The sequence below is a fragment of the Heliangelus exortis genome, chromosome 2, assembly GCF_036169615.1.
Source record: "Heliangelus exortis chromosome 2, bHelExo1.hap1, whole genome shotgun sequence".
Classification (NCBI taxonomy): Eukaryota; Metazoa; Chordata; class Aves; order Apodiformes; family Trochilidae; genus Heliangelus; species Heliangelus exortis.
In genome coordinates, this window is record NC_092423.1 from 54,318,143 (window position 1) to 54,339,714 (window position 21,572).

Sequence of the window (21,572 nt, forward strand, 5' to 3'; positions counted from 1 at the left end):
GAATATCAGCAGGGGGGTGTGAGGGAGGTGGGGTGTGCTGCAGCTTCTCCTCTCATTCTTCCCTCAGGGCTACCAGGGATGTTTCTCACACATTTTACCTCATGTCTCACAGCCAGGCAGCTTCTGCCCTTTCTCAGCTGCACTTTCCCCGCCTGTCCATGGAGGTGAGGCTGGGCTGTGCTCTGCAGGGGGAATTGGTTGGTTTTGGCTTGGGGCAGCCCTGGCCTGACCTGACCTGGCCTGGCCTCTCCTCTCCCCTTGCCTCCCCCCACCAGCACCTGAGCACATAAACCTAATACCAGCCCATACTTCAGCCTAACTAATAATTCTCATTGCTTAACTCATTATTAGTGCTGCAGGTCTAGAAAGCCAAGACCAATGTAAGATGTGTCTGCCACAGTCAACCTTTCTTTCTCCGGCACACAGTCCCTTCCCCTTCCCCTTTCTTCTCCCCTTTCCTTTCTCCTTCCCCTTTCCTTTCTCCTTCTCTTTCTCTTTCTCTCTCTTTCTCTCTCTTTCTCTCTCTTTCTCTCTCTTTCTCTCTCTTTCTCTTTCTCTTTCTCTTTCTCTTTCTCTTTCTCTTTCTCTTTCTCTTTCTCTTTCTCTTTCTCTTTCCCCTTCCCCTTCTCCTCCTCCTTCCCCTTTCCCTTTCCTTTCCCATTCCCATTCCCCTTCTCCTTCTCCTTCTCCTTCTCCTTCCCCTTCCCCTTCCCCTTCCCCTTCCCCTTCCCCTTCCCCTCCCCCTCCCCCTCCCCCTCCCCCTCCCCTTCCCCCTCCTCCCTCCCCTTGCCATTCCCCATCATGCCTTCGTGTGGTTATGTTTCAACTTTTACCCAAATGCTAGTCTGGGACCCTTGGAAAGCCTACAAAGGAGGTTAAAAAAGCCTGGGCCAATATAAAAAAAGTGGGGAAGTTTTCTATGGAAAATAGGTCATTAGGTGAAATGCTTCACCAGCAGCCCACAGGCCTGGATGAACAGAAAAAGCTGTTTTCAACACTATGAGATCCTATGAGAAACTATGAGGTTACAATGCTGAGATCCTTTCCTGTGGCTTCCAAAACCAGATTCATCTTTTCTTCAGAACTAATTTTCTGCCTATTTTTATTTCCATTCAGTCTTGTTAAATCTAGGTATCAAATTTGAAGAAAAGATTCACAGATTTTTAAAGGAAAACATTATGGATAATATGAAGGAAAGAAAATTTACAAAACTCCATTCCCATTAAAGGGTGGTGGGATTTTTCCCCCTTCATATGAGTAAGAGTTAATGGCTCAGACACTTTCCCTGTGTATCTTCTCATTCAGCAATGAAGTCTGTATGAAAGACACCACAAATAACACAAGAGCTGTAGGGCATCCTCACTCTCCTGCTGCAGCACTGCAGAAGAGATAATGACAAAAGAGGCATTTGTGCCTAACTAGGACAAGACGATAGCTCTGCTATTTAAAAAGTTTAAACTTGGGTTCACACAGGTCTGAAGATTTCTGGATAGATCCCAATAGAACAGTACTATTTTCAGCTGGTCTGAACATTAATCTTCATGATGAACAAGGGGATAATAGCCTGTCCTATTATACTCAAGGGACAGATGTAAGACCTGAAACTGAAGACAGAATATTTTCCCTGTGTCTCTCAGGTCCTACTCTGCAAGTAGTTCCTCTTCTTAGTGATTTCACTGAATACTTGGGCAGTACAGATTTATTTTTTTTTTCCATGCGGGTGCACATTTGCAGAAAGAAGTCTTGAATTCATACATTTGTTTGTAAGAGGCTGAAGATACACTTATATTGAAGGAAGTAGGTTAGGGTCTTGGATGCCAATTTTGCTTTTCAGAGCAGGTTCAGTATTTATAGCAGATAAGCTAAACATAGCCTGACTAATGTCAGTTTACACCCATTAGAAAAACAATTTCATTTTTCTACACTGTCCTCTAGCCTATATAAATTTATCCATGCATTTAAAAAGAAATGAAGCATGATTTCTTAAACTGGAGGCACTTGTGAAGCTGTAAACATTTTATGCTCGCATTTAATTTGCACAAAATATTGAGCTTTAATTGTTCAGTGCTTAGTTGCTTAGTTGTTTTAAAAGGGTAGTTTGATGGATTCTTTAGGCAAGTTGAAGAGACCATTCCCTGAATCTTCTCCTTAGTAGTGACAAAGTAAAATTAAAAGGCAGGTGATTAAAAAAAGTTCAGTATGAGCATCAGAGCTACCAAAGCCTGGCTGCCAGTGCAGCTCTGCTATGAAGGGCCTTCAATCCCTACCTCAGTTGAGCTTGTGCTACTGCCTTTATTACAGTGCAATAGTGTAGGGGCTTTTCAAGTCTTACCAGGCTGACACATTTTCACAATAATTGTGAAGAGTTAAATTACTGTAAGCTTCTTTGCCCCTTCTTGAACACTACTAGTGTCAGCCAAAAGGTCCACAGTTAAAGGTTACAGAAAATAAAAGGATTTCAGAAGACAGTGACTAAAGGCAAAACCATTCCTCTGTAGGAATAGCCACACACTTACTTTGCAACAAACTAATACCTTCCTCTCCACTCTGCCCCTAGTACTCTTTTCTGGGCAAGGAAAAGGGAAGAAGACCTACAACAGCTTCAAAAAATTTGACCAATATTACAATTTCACTGTTTCTCTTGATAGTTTGAAGGCTAAACAATGTTACAAAAAGGGATAAAATGTCATGGAAGAAAAAAACCAAAACTAATAAGAAAGCATCATTGTATGCACTACTTATGTTTAAAAAGTTTCCTTGAAAAGGATAAAAAAATAATACACAGAAAATGGTTAATTTGTAGATTCACTTACTGCTTGAAGTACCAGATCACTGCAGTTTATGAAGTTATGGAACCGTTCCCTCTAAAGCCAGGGTTTCTATATTCACAGATGTAGAGAACCGATAAAAGGTTTTTTTGAAACTATCTCACCAGTAGTCAAAAGCCCTGCCATTTATTCTTGACAAGTAAGTACAAAAGTCTTTTGAGAACAGTGGTATGTCAGTGTACCCTGACCACTTAACCAGCATGGAGAAAGCTACATCAACAACAGATACTATCAGGGATGCTGTGCCTCCTGTAAAGCAGAAGGGACTGGAGGTGGAAGGAGGATTACTTCTCTTATCAAAAATAATTATAAGCAGGACAACATTGGTGATTACAAAAGAAATACTAAATCACCAGTAGTAACTTCACATTTTCTGATTCAAATACATTTATCCTTTGATTAAGTTGCGAGAAGAGTAGATGGCTTCCTTATTAGTTTCCACAGGATTGCTAATGAGTGTATCCTTGATCTCTCCCATCCACTGAACTTCCTAAACAAAGGGTATTTTGCCCCTTCTTCTTCATCTCTGCAAAGTTTGATATTTGGTTTATCTTTTTTAAACAAACAAAAATCAAAGCATTTTTCCAGAAATCCCCCCCCCCTTCTACCTTTTTTCTTTATTTTCACAGACAAAATACAAGCTCCAGCACAAGAATTACACAGGAAAATTTCTCAGTAGGTTATGTATTGTGTTCTTTTAGACACCCTCATTTTGCATTAAATTATTCTAAAACTAAAATATTCAGTGTTATCTTGATGCCTACAGCTACAGTGGAACAGGTAGACAGCATACTTCCTTTGCATTAAATTAGGGTGTTACTCTTTGGGAATTGGCAAGTTCTGATATCCTATATTACAAGAAATGTACTTTCCCCTACCTTTACAATGGGAAGCCTTAAAATAACTCAACAGTTGGAAAGATAGGTTAGATATTACATTCCTGGAGATTGGTTTTGGATGTCAGAGTCAAAATAGTCAGCACTCAAGGTCTGTACCCCCCTATAGGGGTTTACTCCTATGAAAGGTATTGTGGAATTCTACATTCTAGAATTAGGAATTAGCAGGAAACACTTTAGATTTATTTGTTTCTTTCTGACAGGAAAGGTTTATGAAGGAGATTACTAACTCACCAAAATCAGAGTGCTAAATAAGCTGTTTGAACACTGCATAGCTGAAGGTGGTACATAAACCTTCACTGTCCTCACATGATAAACACTGGACTTCACTTATGTTTAATTTAATATCCCTCAACAGAAAAGAAAGATTTGACACTGCCTTTAAAAGGGCAAAAAGAAGAATGCTTGTGTTGACTTAAATGAAGTATCATCCTAGAGTGAGGAAAGATCGAGCCTTTATAGTGTAATTTTAAAATGGAAATGTTAGTATAGTATCCCTTTATTGCAAAGAGTTTTTTTGGAAGAGTAGGTTTGGATATTTTTTCTTTTTCATATTGACACCGATGCTTTTATCAATTTAAACACAATAACATTAAACCACTAAAAGGCATACAGGTTTCAATAAAATTAAATTTTTATATCTTCAGCCCATATAACCAAATGAGTTGCTTTAGCTTTCTTTTAAGTAGAAAAGATGATAAACTTAAATGAAAAGTCCCAGAGCTTAGTTTTAAGACTAAATGGTATTTTGGAGGAAACAGTTAAAGAAAGCAGAGTTTTTAACTCTGGGATAAAGATAATGGCTTAGATCTAGCTTCACATTGTGAGGATTCTTTTTGGAGCTGCATATCTGACAAACACACTTCCAGTTCTCACTGGCATGACACTGTTAAGAAAAGATGAAGGTTGGGATTTAGAGGATCATCCCCAGCTGGACCACTTGCATGCTGGAAGAGTGAGGACAAGTTGCTTCTGTACTTTGTTTTTCCATGTGCAAATTTAAGATAATAATGTTCACTTTTAATGCAAGATCTGGTGATCTCTACATAAGAGATACTGTGAGCATGCCTATCATTTTGCCAGTTCAGTTAGTTCCTTGTATTACATGATAGAATATTAAGAATATAAAGCAGTACCAGACAGAAATTACTGCAAATACGTTTACTTGAAGGTCTTGTAATTAAAAAAGGAAAGTACTCACATGACCTCAGAATGGATAAAATAGTGATTAAAGCAGTAAAGCAAAATGTTCCTTAGATCATGAACAATGCAAAAGAAACACATGGCAGAAATGGAAGACAGAGTTATGAAGACAGTAAAAAAGCCTCACATAGGGCCAGGAAGGTATGCTGACAGAAATGTGTGTCTTCATATACATACATGAATGTGTATGTGTATGCATGCATACTCAGTCATGCAGAAAGACAAAGAAATATCTAACAGCCTTTAGGTTGGAAAGAAGCTTCAGGAATCAGATTCTGTTGGTAGTACTTTGCTTCACCCATCCAATATAATGCAATTCACAAATTAATTAGAGCTGTGGAGAGGGAAAATTAAGACTGATTCTAGCTTGCACGTATAAAGGGTACTGATTGTTCTAACATTCACTGCAGTATGTAATTATAAATACACATAATTAGGTGACTTGGTTATCAGAAAATTACCCCAATGCTGCTTTCTACATGACTTGGCTATGCAACTAAAATATGCAATATAAACCAGAAATAATGACTCTGAGGATTCAAAAACTATTTTAAGAGCTCTTATATGCATAAGGAAAGGGCAGTTATGAATTTGGGAAATTATCCCAGAAAAGAAAATTACTTCTGTTTATATCAATCAACAAGCTCAAGAACTAACAAAGCATTTTTTCTCCCAGACTTGTGTCTCAGATGAATGTCAACTTCAAGTGCATTTTTCCTTTTGGTAAATTCCAACTGAATTCTCTAAGAACCAATAAAATTAAAACTAATTTTGCAGTCTTCTTCCCAGTGGGGGCACTGAGTGTCCATCTCACTTTCACTCCTACTTAGGTGACCTCTAAGAAAGCTGTTAACATTATTAACTTTCTGCACTCTATTCCTCTGCCCAAGAGTTATTTGTTCAAAAGCTATTTGGGTGACCAGGTATGAAGAAAAGGAGGAGGATGGAGGTGCAGAGACATGGAAAATAAATTACATAATCTTAAATCTTTGGAACAAAATATTGCTATCATATGTTCATGTGAGCTCAAAAAGCTCCTTGATGTAGAACTTCTGTCGATGTGACTGATAGATCAGAGCAGACATCTTATCTGTTCAGTATAGCACATAAATGATAACTTATTCTCTAATCAATGGAGGAAAATATGTTTCAAATACCTCACAGATTAATTTCATCCAGATAAACTATGTCACAGGACTGAGGACCCACGGTATACATTGAATGTAATTCATTTCCTAGCTTATCATATTGCTACCCAGAAAGAGCAGCAAACACAGCATGACTGTGGCATCAATTTTAGATATTAAAGAGATACTTCCCTTGTTTAGTAACTTCAGCTCTAAATCAAGGAGAAACAGATCTGTGGTGTCTCTGTCATATTCTTCTTTGACAGGTACTCTGGATAAGCCAGACTGAGTGAGCAAAAATAATAGCTGGAGACATACCTAGTTGATACTCCTAGTTAAAAGGAAAGCTTTCCAGAAGGAAAAACCCCCGCATTTTGACATGCAATTTTTTACTTAAGCCCAAAAATCCAAATGCAGATGAAGAACTTCTTTATGCAGTTCTAGTCTTCAGACCCTGGTTCTTCCTTTCTTCTCAGCTCTGTGTACTTCCCAGCAGACTACGGAATTCAGTGACAGCTTTCTTCTCCGAAGAATTTGTATTCTCAAAGATTTCAGATCCATGGCTTAAACAGTCTGTTTTCTTACCACTTGACATTTTTAATGCCAGCAATGCCACCCACAAAGACACCTAAATTAAGTGCAAATGTAGTTATTTAAAGAGGCTGGAGTTTCAAGGGAGCCAGGTGGTTACATCCATAAACTAAGGCCAGTATGTGCTTCAAGTGCTCAGTGTATCTGTGTGGGACCAGGAATCAAGCTAAGCATTTCATTATCAGGACATCCAGAAGAATCACCAAGACTCCAACTTACAAAATATAACTAATGCCTTGGATCAAGGGACAAATTTGAACACAAACTAATAATTAATACAGTTGTGATTCAGTTTTGGGTTCCATTTGCCTAAGTTTCACATATTATTTGCCTACATTAACTCTTGAAAACTACTTCTTGAAACTCTTTATGTCAGAAAATGTAGAAGACTAAAAATAGAAACGTACGCTTTAGCTATTGTGCATTAATCAGCTGATGACATCTTATTACGTTTTACGGAACAGACACTGTGAGCAAGCAGCAGCTAGGATTTAATGAACATGGTACTTAGTTTCAGAAACACTATCTGTGTTACTTTTTGCACCTCTGAAAAACTCAGGTTGTATTTAAAGCACATCTTATTTGGAACAGCATTAAAATATTATAACTGATCTGAAATCTGAGGTTTACTGCAATGGCATGAACTCTGCACAATTACTGCAATTATGCCCTGGTTTGTACTTTACAAAATATCATCAAGGATTACAATGCAGCCAGCTTAACAGGGATTTATGTAGGAGAGTGATAAAAGAATTTAAAGTTTTACAAATAGGTTACTTATTGTTGAAATGCATCTTGAGCTGTCATGTTCCCATTGCTCTTATTTTAACCACACATTGATTATTCATTACAAAACTCTTGTCTTAGCTTAAAAAAAATCCCTCTATAGCAGCAGCTGGGACTGATAATGAACCAAATTCAGGAAACATCAAGTTCTCCTTCATTCTAAGTGTAACTCTGTTATGAGGGAAAAACCTTAATGGCCAAAGTTGAAATAAATCCTGGGCATAGGTTACTCATTACGGTTACATCCATAAACTAAGGCCAACATATGCTCCAAGTGCTCAGAGTATCTGTGTGGGAGCAGGAATCAAATTAAGCACTGCATTATCAGGACATCCAGAAGAATCACCAAGCCTCCAACTGACAAAGACACCCCTCTGTGTTCTTGTGAAGAAAAAAATTAAACCGTCATATAAAATTTCCTGGCTAACAGGCAGAGAAATAAGAGAAGTGTATAGAGAAAGGAACCCTTCCACCTCAGTCTATACTCATGGGCATAAAACCCATGATGAACAACAGTATCTTGTTGCAAGAGGGCAGCAAGAGGGGATGCAATTGCAGATGGACGTTGTGCGACACCACTCTGAAATGTCCCGTGGATATCTGTTTTAGAAGATCAAAACACTTCAAAAAAGTAGGCAATTGTTTGTCAGCCTGGAGAGAGGAAAGAAGGAAGAGAAAGTGGTACTGGCATTTCCAACTCTTGTTGTGTTGTTGGAGGTACTGTGATCTCAGGAAACCAGGTAACTTTCCTAACCTGCTACAATGGAAATGGTAAAAGAGTAGGTTTATGCAACTTCTTCCATCTTGTGCCATTAATTTTCTCACATGACTCAACATTTTCTTCATGTCCTCAACATTGGTAAGAAGATGCAGCAGCTGTTTCTGCTCAATTTCCTCCACCCACAGGTACAGAGCAGAAGAGAGAGCGTAGCCCTTATGAATGACTGCTCCATGGGGAGTAAAGGGCAGCAATCCCAAGCACATCTTCCATCCACTTATCATGTTCAAAATTCCCAAGAAATTTCAACTTTTTATCAGTGAGAGATGAATCAATTTGGCATCCAAAACCACTGTGGAAGTGGAGGGGGAATGTTTTTTCCTTTGCCTTTCTTATGAAATGAGCAGCTGACAATTCCATACCGTTCCTTTTAAGTTTAGTGTGATGCTTGCTCTGCAAAGGTTCCCTTTGATTCTAGAGGAACCTTTCTCAGGAGATATTGTTTACCATATGTAATGTTGGCCGGATATGATTCCCCCTCCCATCCCACCTTTGGGAGGGGAGAGAAGGGAGATCAATGCTGAGACTTGACAACGTATTTACATGCCAAAGTGGGACTCCAGCCACAAACAGCTCTTCTGCACTTTGGGTAGTTCATTAATAGAAATCAATACAAGCTGCCTTTTAAGAAAGCCAACACTTGTTTGTTGACACATGAGTTTAGGTTCTCTTAGAAGAAGAGGATGCTCACAAGGCATGCAGTAAATTATGTCAAAACCACAAAATGGAAGGGATACAGAAAATAATGTTTAATTTCAGTGCAAACTTAAAACATAAACCTAAATACATTTAAAGGAGAAGCATTTACTAAGAACCAGAAACAGAAGATGTGTCAGCTTTACCTGGAGATCATTCTTCTCGATTTTTTTCTGAAGTATCTGAAGGCACTTGGTGAAATCTGTGAGCGCCTGATCCATGGTTTCAATTATTTCACATCCCTAGTGAGGAGGTAGCAGAATAGAGAGAAAAAAATAATGTAAGTTATCTTTCCATTTTGAGAACTACTACTGTCTTTGGTGAAATTAACTGCAGTCAAAAACTCTTAAAATTCTCTGCATGGAGATGCAGAATTAAGCAAAAAGACTACTACCCTTATAGAGAAAAAAGACCATAGGTCCCAGCTGAACTAATTATTATGAAACAGCATTTTGATATGCACAGGAGTAGATATACAAAACTTACTGAGTAAATCTGTGAATTTGGATAATCATGTTCTATGATGTTCTGCTAAATTGACAAATTCCAGTACAGTGAGCACTGGGTGGCCAGCAACTTACAGGATAGGAGTTCAAGGAAAATGGACTGTTCTCTCTGGTGCTACAATTGCTACATTTCTGCTACATACATTAAAATGTATATAAATGTAAGCATACAAAAGTGTTCAAGCTTTCCAGAACCAGTGCAGTTGTACTAGTTAATCTGAAGTGATACAATCACAATTTCCTTGCAGTGGGGTTGTATGGGTGAGTGCGTGTTAAAGTGGAGAAGATAAGGAGTTCAGATTTCTTAATTGAGAGCTAAAGCAAGTCCTGTATCTCCAATAAAATGCTGAGTAACTATAGGTGGAGTATATCTGCCACATAAAGTCACTATTTAATGAGATTGCAAAGATACAAAATACCCAATACAGAATTGTAAATTAAAATAAGAATCATCCAAGCGGGATGTAGAGGTTCCCTCTCCTACTGCTTCAAGGCCACCTTAAAAGACTCCTATTTTTGTCTTTATCTGACAGATTTTATGTTTGTGCTATATACACAGTAACAACAGACAAGAGAAAAGCACCAAGACTTAGGAATCCTAGTCTGTGTGCCTGTGTGTAAAAAGCACATTACTTTGTTACATCATAAAAAAACACTCCAAAGCCTCTACCAGTAAATCTTTTACCAGTAAGGTTGCATCTACCTTACTGGTAAAAATAAAGGTACAGAGGACAGAATTTCCAAGATCAGTGCATGGATGGAATTTAGATTATGTGCAACGTAATAATGATTCTCCATTAGAAAGAAATACACCAACACAAAATGTTTCCCACATGACCAGAGTGCATATGAAATCCAACAAAACCGTCATGCAGTAAGGAATTTGGATGAAGTGGAAGAGATAAGGGAGGAGATAATGGCATGCTTTGCATTATACCTCTTTTCATCCTCAAAACCTTCTGAAAGGAAACCTGTTCTAAAGGGGTAGCTTTTCTGATATTGCTCTAAATAACTTTTCAAGTAGTAATAACAGGCCTGCTGAGGTGAAGCATCATATAGCTGCAACAACACATGTAATCAAAGAACTCCCTTGAAGAAGTCCTACTACTGCCTCCACTAAGAGGCTAAAGAAAATGCATCCAGAGCCTGGAGTCAGTGATAAGTGTCAAACAATTTGAAGTGCTGACATATTCCACTCTTCACCAGACAAGGTATAAATGTGAAACTGGCAGGAGGGGAAGTGACACAAGCCATCTGGAGTCTGTAATGAACACGGGAATTGTGCAATGCTGGCCAGAGACACCAAGGGAGCCCAAGAAAGATATAGAGGGATGTTGAGGGACACCCAGAAAGCTCACAATTAGATGTGAAAACTACTTAAGGGAATTTGTTAATCAAAGTCTCTCTAAATGAAAAGATCCCTCATCTACTAAATGAAAAGGTTCCTCATCTACTACGAAAGGGGTGCTCTCAGACAGTCTCATTATTGGCATTGATGGTGGCAAGAGAGACCAAGATGTGAGAAACTGTGGACAGAAACTCCCCAGTCTTCCACAAGTCACCTTTGAGCAGCATGAGAATGTGCCAGATGGAGAGTACATCAATGGCAGGGACAGCTCTTGCTGAGCCTGGGAGAAGAGATCCAACCTGAGTTACCAGCTTTTAAATTAGCAGTAGAGAAGGAAGTCTTTTATCTTTTGCCAGGGCTGTTCCTTGACTTCACAGTGCTGGTAGAAGTGGTTTATGGGTACCAATTTATTAAAAAAAAAAATTAACCCACACTCTCCCCCAGCATTTTGAAATACTCCTTCCTGCAGTCACTAACAAGCTTGATCTCCTCCTTTGACAGTCAGGTAATGGCAGCTGCAGGTAGGCTGCGATTCTGCTTTCCACCCAGGTAAGACCAAATTGTCTGTTTTGTCATTGTTTCTGTTTCAGTTGATTGGTTTTGGGTTTTTTGTGGCTTGTTTGTTTTGGTTTTGTTTGTTGTTGCTTTTTGTTCTTTTTTTGTTTGTTGAGGTTTTTTAGTGATCTTCAACAGCTTCAATTATTTCAGTATTTATAATTTTATATTTCCTACTAAAAATATTTCACTTAATGTTAGTTTTTGCCTAGCTTCTCAGGATGTTCCTTGATTGGAAAAATATTTCAGAACAACCAAAAGGTACTACTAAGGCAAGCTAATGCGGGCTGAAGAACACTGCAGCTAAAGAAAGCTGATGCACCACGTAGAGATATCCTTAGTTCAGCCCTGCTACTGTCTTTTGCACATATTCAAAATAAAAGGCTTCAAATACAAATCATGGAAACGCAATCTAAATGTGTAAGTGGGATGTCAAATGTATAACTTATTAAAGGCAAATTACTGTGCCCATGATATTGATACCAAGAGTGTACTCTGGCTGCAATAATCAAAACCAAAACTGTCTTAACAGTGGTATCCTGAATCTGTTTACTCACTGCCTGCACCTTTGGACGCTTTATCTATGTACTGCTGTAGATCATACTGAAAAATGTTGACTGTGTGCCACTGTGAAAGCCACCACTTCTTTCAAATTAACCTGTGATTTCTCATTCTCTTTCCAGATCAAGCAAATAACCAGTTGTGGAACTGACAGAGATTTTTTTTACTTACTCCTTTTGCCACAATGGCAGATAGACAGTCTGTGGCCAGACTGTACTGGGGAAGAGGACAAGCAGCAGCACTGGAATCTTCCTGCATCCTCTTTACAACCCTTCTGGAAGTGATGTCTGTGCAATTCATGTTCACTGATTGTTGGAGAGTTTTAGATAAATCTGTTGTTCCTGACATATCAAGTTCAATATTTTACACCACAGAATGGGACAATTCAAATGCAGTTCTTGTCAACCTTCACCTTATTATTCCTGAATGACGAAAGTCACCAAGACAGAGCTTTCTGATGCAGTCAGGGTTTAATGAAAGGACAGTATAACAATTGCAAGATAATCAGTAATACTTGTAGTTTTATAGATCCCTGCTCAACTTAATAACATTAACCTTTGGTAAGAAAGTTAAAAAGCCAAACAAAATTTAACATTAGGAAAGGTTAGAAAAATCAATACCACACAGGAGGAAAGAAAACAATAGATTGCAACTGATGACGATATAACTTTGCTGAATGATAGGATGAGGCACACAGAATTAGGATTTGGCTGTTCTTATTATATCAATTATGGGAGGCACATCACTGAAGAAGAACGAGTGTGCCAGGCACACATAATGGGATTATTGAACCATATATTACACACAGACACTGAAATCAGATAGGCACTAAAATGTCAATCTGAACATCTCAGAATTTAAAAAATCAGTAGGCATCACACAGCATGTTGTGTGTTTGAAGAAAGCAGTGTGTAGGGGTGTACATCCCCCCATGTCTTTACTAATCTCTTGTTAAAAAAAAGTTGTATTTTTTTTTCTCTAATCTTTCTCAGCATGAGAAAATAATTAAGATAGAATATCTAAAATATCCTAACTTGTACTCTATCCTTAGGACTCTTCTACAGCAAGCCATTCAAGTCTATCCTTTGAGGCTTGTCTGGCTGTGCCCACTGAGTGTATCAGTGATATCCAGTTCAGTCTTTTAACAATTCCTGTTGTCTGAGGATCAATTTTAAGGTATCAATCTCAACACAGATGCACTTACATATGGTGTTAATCTAAGACACAGGCAAATCCATATATCCTCTAGTTAAAAGAGAAGAAGAGGTTTATGGAGCCTCTCAAGCACAGACAAATAAAGTTTAAGGAACCTATATAAATTAAATGGTATTTCTAAACATTATTCTTCACCTAGACCTCATCTACCCAAACAGTAATGAACCCAGAAAATCCCAGAATCTCACAGAGCAATTGGGGAAAAGCTATAGATTGATAGAACCATTACAGTTATAAAGAGCTTTTCAAAGTCATGTGGTCCAGCCTCTCTCTCAGAGCAGGTTATATTTGGCCAAGGGCCTTTCCTATCTAGGTTGAGCATCTCCCGGGATGGAGACTCCACAACTATCCTGGGCAACTTCTTCCAGTGCTTGACCACTCTTGTGATGAAATGTTCTTTCCCAGTGAGATCTCCTGGATTGCAAGTTCTGGATCTTGCTTCTTTTCCTATCCCAGCTCACCATAAAAAACACTCTTGTTCTGTCTCCTCTCTCTACTCTTATCAGGAAGCTGAAGATGGTAATAGGACTTCCTGTTCACTTTTTCTCTTGGGAGGATGAACAAACCGGTTTAGCTTAGCCTTTTCTCATGTATCGTGTTCCAGACTTCCTAACATATAATTCCCCTATTTGTACTATATTGGCATGCAATATTTCTACCTCAGAGAGCCTGAAGAGTTCAATTAGCAAGGAGGAATATAGGGTTCCCAGTAGTCTCTTTTTAATGTAAATTTCTGGCTCCCAAAAATGACTTCAGTCATTTGACCCCATTCTGGTATTCTCTTGCACTATTACTCAGAGAATAATCCCAAATCACCATGTTATTCATATATTAGCAACAGTCACCCAAGTGTTTGTAATTCCCAAATATTTTCATACTCAAGTATGAGAAGGATTTACACTTTGAATTGCATTCAGTGAAGCTGATACTGAAAAACAACTGTAGGAAAAAACATGCATGGACTCAAGCAAAGTGCCGCTCTAGACCAGGCATCAAAAAACACAAAGGGACCACAGGGTTTGACTGCAGGTCTTGGATCAGGTCCAGCATAGAAAACAAATATATGATAGAAGATTTGAGGCTGCATGATCAGATAACTTTAAAAGATGACAGATCTTATGTCTCACCACCTTGTCTATCACAAGAGTGTGGTGGTGTGAGACCAGAGCACTTCAGCCAGTACCGGAAAGAAAAAACAAACACCTAGTTTGTTGCAGAGAGAGCAGTCACACAGCCAGTGGTCATCTTTATTGTTGATCCAGGGTTTTTCAGCTGATCCAAAGCAACTCTCCCAGAATGGAAACCAGGTCTAGCATGTGATAAAGATGGAGGAGGCTAGAATGTCACATGAGGTTTCTAAAAACATTAAAAGAGACGGAATTGGAGAAAGACAAGCAGAAACAAAACCATCTAGCTTGAGCTAATTGATAGGAATAAAAACTGCACAGATATCCTACAAGCTTTAAGTGACTGGAGAATGACCTAATATGATAGCAGCAAAACTACAGAGCTGGAATATCTCTATGAATTACAAACCAGCAAGGAATTAGTGAATTGAATATTTTGAATTTTGGGAGTAGATGTAAGTATGGAAGGCAAAGCAGTTAAATTCACTGATTTCTTTGGGGAATTTCAAATACTGTTGAACAACAAGTATTGAACAGCTTCTTTTTTTATCAGCTTAATTGTATGAATTGCCTTTTGATTATTTTTTTTTACTAGTAGAGAACAAAACAAGTACATGTAATTGGTGAAAATTATTTTTAACAGCCAAAAATACATAATTAAGTGAAATGCATTTTCTTTCATGTTTTGGATTCAGATTTGGCTGACTGCTTGGCAACAGTGCAAAGCTAATACTGTACAGATTGCTTGGACCTCAGTTCTGTGCTGGATGATGTTTTGACTTGTCCAACTGGACATTAAGTTGCACTGCCATTCAGATTAACTAAAAGAATTTATAATCATGCTGAAGCATATGCACTGGAAGCCAGATAAATGAAATCTGCACTCTGAAAGGAACTGAAAGTCCTATTACTGAAAAATGAAGCAAGAATGTTTGGTTTTGACCATCACTTCTAACCTTATATAACATGACTGGGTTTATTAAGCAAGTAATATCTGGTGACATGAAATAAAAACAATAAATATATGTAAATAGATGCAGGCCTCTACAAACCAAAAGCTACATGACCCTGTGAAATTTGACAAATATTTAAAAAAAAAGAGCTCTGTAGTTGAAACTTTGACTGCAACAGCTGCAGCCTCTCCTTCCTTCCTATGTTTCTATTTTGATGTGGTCTTTTTCAAAGTAAATAAAATGTTTCCTATTTTTTTTTCTAATGAGGCAACATGTGGCTTCTGGTAGAGGATAGATTTTTTTATAATGTTCATTTGATGTTGAGATAGCTGGAATGAAAGAGTTCTTCTGCACTCTTTGAACAGAAAAGTCAAGAACAGAAATTGCTCTTGAAATCATGGCAATTACTTATAATGAACAAAAAATGAGTCTTTTTGTAGTTGGTATTTGACCAATACCAAAGAAAGCCAACATGCCTTGCTTGCCACTTCTAACAAACTGAAAAGCAGAAAACCAGACTTCTAAATCCAGGAAACCAAACCTAAATAAAAACTCCTCACAAATGAAAGCAAACAAAACCAACCAAAAGCACACCCCATAAAAACCAACCAACCAAACAAACAAAAAAAAAAAACAAATGCAAAACCAACCAACCAACCAACCAACCAAAAAAACCCAACCAAGGTCTCCCATCCCACCAAAAACTGAAACCAAACCACAAAACCAGGTAAAAAACAAATAGCACAGCTAATATTCCCATTGCTCAATAAATTCCCAATATTTATGCATACTAGTGCAAATTATTCTGATTCATTAAGTTTGGTGAATGAAAGCAAACATCTTAAATATTTACCCACAGGTTAGAAAGTGCAATAAGACATATGTCACTGAAATATCTTTATCAGAAGATCACCAATGGGTTTTAACTTTCATATAACCAAATGGAAATTTAAGAGTGTTGCATGAGAAAACTGAGGTAGAAAGGTCTGATAGGAGCTGCAGTCTCATATATACCCCTCATATTTCTCCATACACATTTCTGGCATTTAGACACTAGGCCTACATTTGTGCAACCCAGACATATTATTTCTACAATCTGATGATTAAAACTGAGCACAGTACAGCAGTGACAGCCACCTGCTATTTTTGGATCTTCTCTGAAATTTCCCTTATGTGTCCTTCCTTGTCTGAAAAACAAAGGTTCAGTGAGAGGATTTTTAACTGATGGTCAGGTTCCCTCTATAATTAGTCCTGACAAAAGCTTTTGTCTACCAAGCTGAGGAGTCCCTTTGGATCCTAGCTTATTGATAGGACTGATTAAGGTGATTTGCTTTTCTTGGAAAGTAACCTGGGAACAGGAATTGCTGCTTTATTTGTGTGCATTTATGTATGAAGATACGAGGTAGTTCATGTAAAGGAAATCAGAGTGCTGAAACAGCACTCTGCAGTGCTAATAGTATCTGCAGAAGGAACGCACAAGCCACTGACTGGAAACAGCGTGAGCCACTACCCAGCTGTGCCTATGAGTCTTTTTTTCTGACTTGTATGCACTTTTAACTAAGAATAAGAACTGTAACATTTCTAAAATGCTGTAACTGCAATTGAACACATACAAAAACTAATACTATCTTTTGGTACTTACACCAATGACAATGCAAGTAAGTAAAACAGTCTCCTGAAACAAACTGGGAAACAGAAAAGCTGGCCCTGACCACAAATCCTATGCTGCACAAACCCAAAGAATTAGGGCATGCAGGATTCCTTGCAATTCAACCATTTGAGGCAGCTTTTACAATGCGAGAGGGACTGAGAGAGAGGCTATTTGCATCTCAAATCCCACAACATTTTACGCACAGTAACCAAATAGGCTGGTTTTTTTCCTTTTTTAAATAAAAAGGGCTTCAGGTGAACACCTTCTGCTTTTTATCACATAGGATGATAGACACTCTAAAGTACTAAAGTTAATAAGCAGATACTCTATTTGAATAGACTTCAGTTTCCACACTAACAGCCAATTCTCAAGATTCTTCTCAAGGTAAGAAAAAAGAAGGAGAAAACAGCAAGGCTTGTACTGTGGTGCTTTTAAGGATTTGGGCTGGCAACATACAGCCTTCCTAAATAATATCTTAATATGATCCTTTGCCAGCAACCTCGGGACCCAAGAGCACTGTGACTGTGAAAAATGCATAGAAATCAGCATAAGAAATGATAACCTGGGTGGCATAAAACTCCCTGCAAGGCATTTTTAATCATAATGCTTATTTAAATACATATGACCAGTACAGCCAGTGTCTCTCCCTTGCCTTCAGACAGGACATATGTGAGAGCATTCTTGTTCCTTAGCTTGTATCCACCAGTGTGTCCTTAGTTTGAGAGGTATGTAATTGATCTGAAAATAATTTGGATTGTGAGAGTAGAGCTGCATGTCACAATATTGATCACTGGACAGAATTGAAACTGTGAGCTGTGATCAGTCACAGTCCACTGGATAAGTTATATATTTTAAGGGGTATATGTCCATCTCCAGAAAGCAGGGTTCCCAGTCCTATTAATGCTGCAGTGTACACCTTAAATTAATTAGCCTTAACAGACATCTCTGTGAAAGATCAGATCCCATGATCTTCCCCAGCATGACTGTGACCAGAATCTGGACTTGTGCATCTTTTGTTGACAAAGGGCAATGGCAGAACCAGGGCACATTCATAATTCAAAATGCAAGCCACAGACATTTGTGCAATGAGATGTAACTGGTTTGCTGGAACTGAATGCAGAAAAAAAGGAGAGTTACATCTTACACTAAAACAAATGCAAGTGTCAAAAGCATCTGGGTCCACACACGAGGGGAGAGTGATCTAACAGACTATGTGGAACATTCAAAGATGCAAGACAAGACATTTCCTTGAATTCTGCCTTGACAAAGCATGAGGCTCTGGAGCATCCTGCTGTGTCTTGAACTTCCCATCAGTTATATGGGCTGACATGATTTCTATTTGAACCTGACCTAACATCCTTTGATTCCAGTATCAGGAAAGCACAATGTAAAATTTCCATAATGCCCTATTCTAACACATAATCACATTTGGGAGCTTCTCCTTTTCTGCCTTCCTTAGTTCTACCCATCCTCTATTTTAAAATACTGCTGTTAGACATAAAATAAAATAAAAAGATATTAAGATCTGCTTGTGCATTTTGATCAGAAATTTAAAAAAAGCTTACAGCTGCAAAAGGCTGTGAGAAGAGACATCAGAAGCTAAGCAAGGCTATATGTGTGCTTTTTGGATAGGCAATTTTTTTTTTTTTAACCCATGTGAGTCTTCCACATAATTATTGTGACTGAACCTTGCCTGAGCTGTTAAGTCTGAAGTGAAATAGCTTGGAAATAGCAAGACAGACAGATACATACTCCCCTAAATTTTGAAGTTTGCAGAATATTTAGCTCTTTTCCAAGTGGATTTAACGGACAGTGTCTCTATGATATCTGATGTGATTGCAAACCGGAGTCAATCTAAACAAACTTTATTGGGCAACAGAGCTGAGCATAGGCTCCACCTGAAAGCCTCTGTCTTCTCTGGTGGGTTTTAGCATCTAAACAAATCCAAATACTGCCATTGCTCCTGTGAAGCCAACCAGTGAGTTCTTAGCAAGGTTTTCCCAACAACCTAGTTCACAGCTGGCAAGTAATGTCTGCACTAAGCAGGCACAGAACAGCTCTATGTGCAGATCAATACCAAACCTTACTCTACAACCCAAGAGCCTTGCCCTGCAAAGCAATTTCAAGCAACGATGAACACTAGTGACTGCCAGATATTTCAGTTTGTCAGATATTTGTGAATGTATGAGGACACTTGCAAAGAAAACACTATCTAAACATTTTCCAGGGCTGGATTTTCTGGATTTACTGTGAGAAGGCAATTAATATATTAATTGGGTAGTAAAACACCAAATTTAAACTAACCTTTTAAGGCATCCTGTCCATCTTGTTAAAGAAAAACTTTTTTTTCAGTACATTCTCAAGTCTTGTGTTCAGTTTAATTAAAATATTTTTCAAGCCTCAGAGGTTTTGCTCTTTCCAGCAGAAACTACAACACTGCAACAAATCCTGACAGGTATTTCTCATGATATTTACCAAAGATTTTTTTTGTGCAGCCATATCTCTTCTTGACTGTAGGAGTTACGTAAGTACATATCCCCAATACATGTGATACCCAGTAACAGTGTCTTTCACAATCCTTCTTTAAACTCATATTTCAAAACCCCTAGAATCTAGAGAGAGTGAAGCTAAAACTAAAGCCTATAGATAAGCAGTATCTGTGGTATATGCAAAGCAACATTTCTCTTCTGACAGAGAGCATTAGAGATGTTCTTTTTGCAGGAATTCATTGCACCTTTTCTTAGATAATTGGATGGCAGTCCTGTGCCTGCATTGGACCACAAAAATTATTTGTGTTGAGATACTTTGTTTTTCAAGCTGTAGATTGTATTCTAAACGTCAGAAGATTCCAGTACATTTAGACACTTCACAGTTTTCCCTCAAACAAGCAAAAATTCACCCTACACTTTTAATTCCATGTTTGCCTAACTACTAGTTGTCCACCCATGGCATCTGGACACAATGCCCTACTTTCACCATTCACTGAAATTAGTCATCTCCTCGACAGTCTTTACTTTTGAAATCCACATCCAAAAGGATGAGCAGGAAATTGCAATTGCCTTGTGATCAAGGCACTAAGACAACATTCATTATCTAAGGGTTCAGCCACTCATGCTGCCGTGGGGATTGTACATTATCTGGGAAAGCTGTCAGTGCCCAGCTCCCCAGTCATGTTTGGGTACTAAAAGGTCTTAGATTCTGTGAGTGTTAGGCTTTGATTTTGGTCTCTCTCCACCTCAATGCTGCAAGTTTTGTTTTCTCTCCATCACAATCCCAAAAGTGTGCAATTAGTTAATGCTTCCTAATCAGCTATAATCCTAAACAGATAAACAGATAAACAACTGCTTAAGGCTACCACTCACCTCTCCTCCACAGTTTTTTAATACATAATCATGTATAAGCATCTGTGCCTTTCCTGTATTAAAATTGTTTAAATACTTGATTTATTCACCATGAATTTTACAGAAAAAAAAAAAAAAGTTTGCATAAAAAGATTGCAGTAATCATCCATTCTGCATCTCCAGTTCAGCCATCATAGAAGCTTTTGCTTCCTTTGAAAATTCAAATCCTAAGTAGTCTAGAATTACATACTGCATCAAGTCAAAATAAAAACACCACACAGAGGAAGTATAAAACTTGCTTCTTCTTTAATTTGAATGACTCACATTGAAGACCTACAGTGGAGATGGTTTGGCCGCAGACTAAAAGCAAAAGCTGCTTTCCCAATCAAATTATACTACTACTAAAGGAAAGAAGATAGATATTTAATATCTTCTTCATGTAAACTTGAAGAACCAGTGCTACACTTGTAAATTTTACTTCTATGTGAAGTCAGTACTTTTATTCCCTAGATTCTTTAACCCTTTCCAACTTTTTTTTGTGTGCACATAACACAAATGGAATTTTAAAATGCAGCTTTCAAACAGATAGTTTTTTGAGTGTGACAGTCTAACACTAAAATTAGTATCTGAATGAAGTCTAGTGGAATGTAAAATATATTTTTTTCATGAATTCACTGTAAAGAAACTTAACACCATTGTGATCAATTTATTCAAATTATTATTAAGCAAGTAAGGAATCTGGCTAGTTTGTTAAAATGGAAGTAGAACTATTGACAGACTTAGCAAAGAACATACCACCAAGGAAAAATTGTGTTTGGTACGTTTTGCTAAAGAGTGCAACACATCTCTTCTGACAGAAGGAGCATTTTCCTTCATTCCTACCAAGTTAAAGGAGAATTTGCCTAATACTAAACTTCAAATGGTGCTATAGCATCAGATAGTTCAATTAACCACTTATTTATTCCAAATAGTTTGATGGAGAGTGAGCAAAGCTCAGTTTAAAAGGAGCAAAGATTATAATGTGCCAGATGAAATACAGTCCCTCATTCAAGAAGATTTATTAGGTCACTGAAAATAACATCTGCACACTTACTGTAAATCATTTTGGTGACAGAAGGTACTGCCATGCAGTCTGATCAACATTATCAATGAAGCACAGCCAATTATTTTGACAAGTTTGTATGACAGATTGCTGTTATTAGTCAACATTAGGATGTCTGATGTAGTTGCACATGGCTGTGATCTCCCAAACACCTTGGTTTGTACTCTCAAAAAAACATCTCTGCAAAAATTAAATTGGGAATGTGAGAAACAGGAATGAGGTTTTTCTTTCACTTGTATAACATAAAGTTCAACTTCAAGCCAGATCTTAATTTCTAGCCTTCTGTAGCTCATCTTGAAATTTATACA

The 21,572-nt window shown here is 37.9% G+C and overlaps 1 protein-coding gene across 2 annotated transcripts in view; it reads right to left on the reverse strand.

The window, feature by feature from the left end:
- TPK1 (thiamin pyrophosphokinase 1) overlaps positions 1-21,572 on the reverse strand; it is a 299,665-nt gene that overhangs the window by 116,032 nt on the left and 162,061 nt on the right. For both annotated transcript variants that reach the window (XM_071736206.1, XM_071736207.1), the window contains one exon: positions 9,052-9,147. In XM_071736206.1, the coding sequence (XP_071592307.1) occupies positions 9,052-9,147 (96 nt within the window). The remainder of the gene's footprint in view (positions 1-9,051; positions 9,148-21,572) is intronic.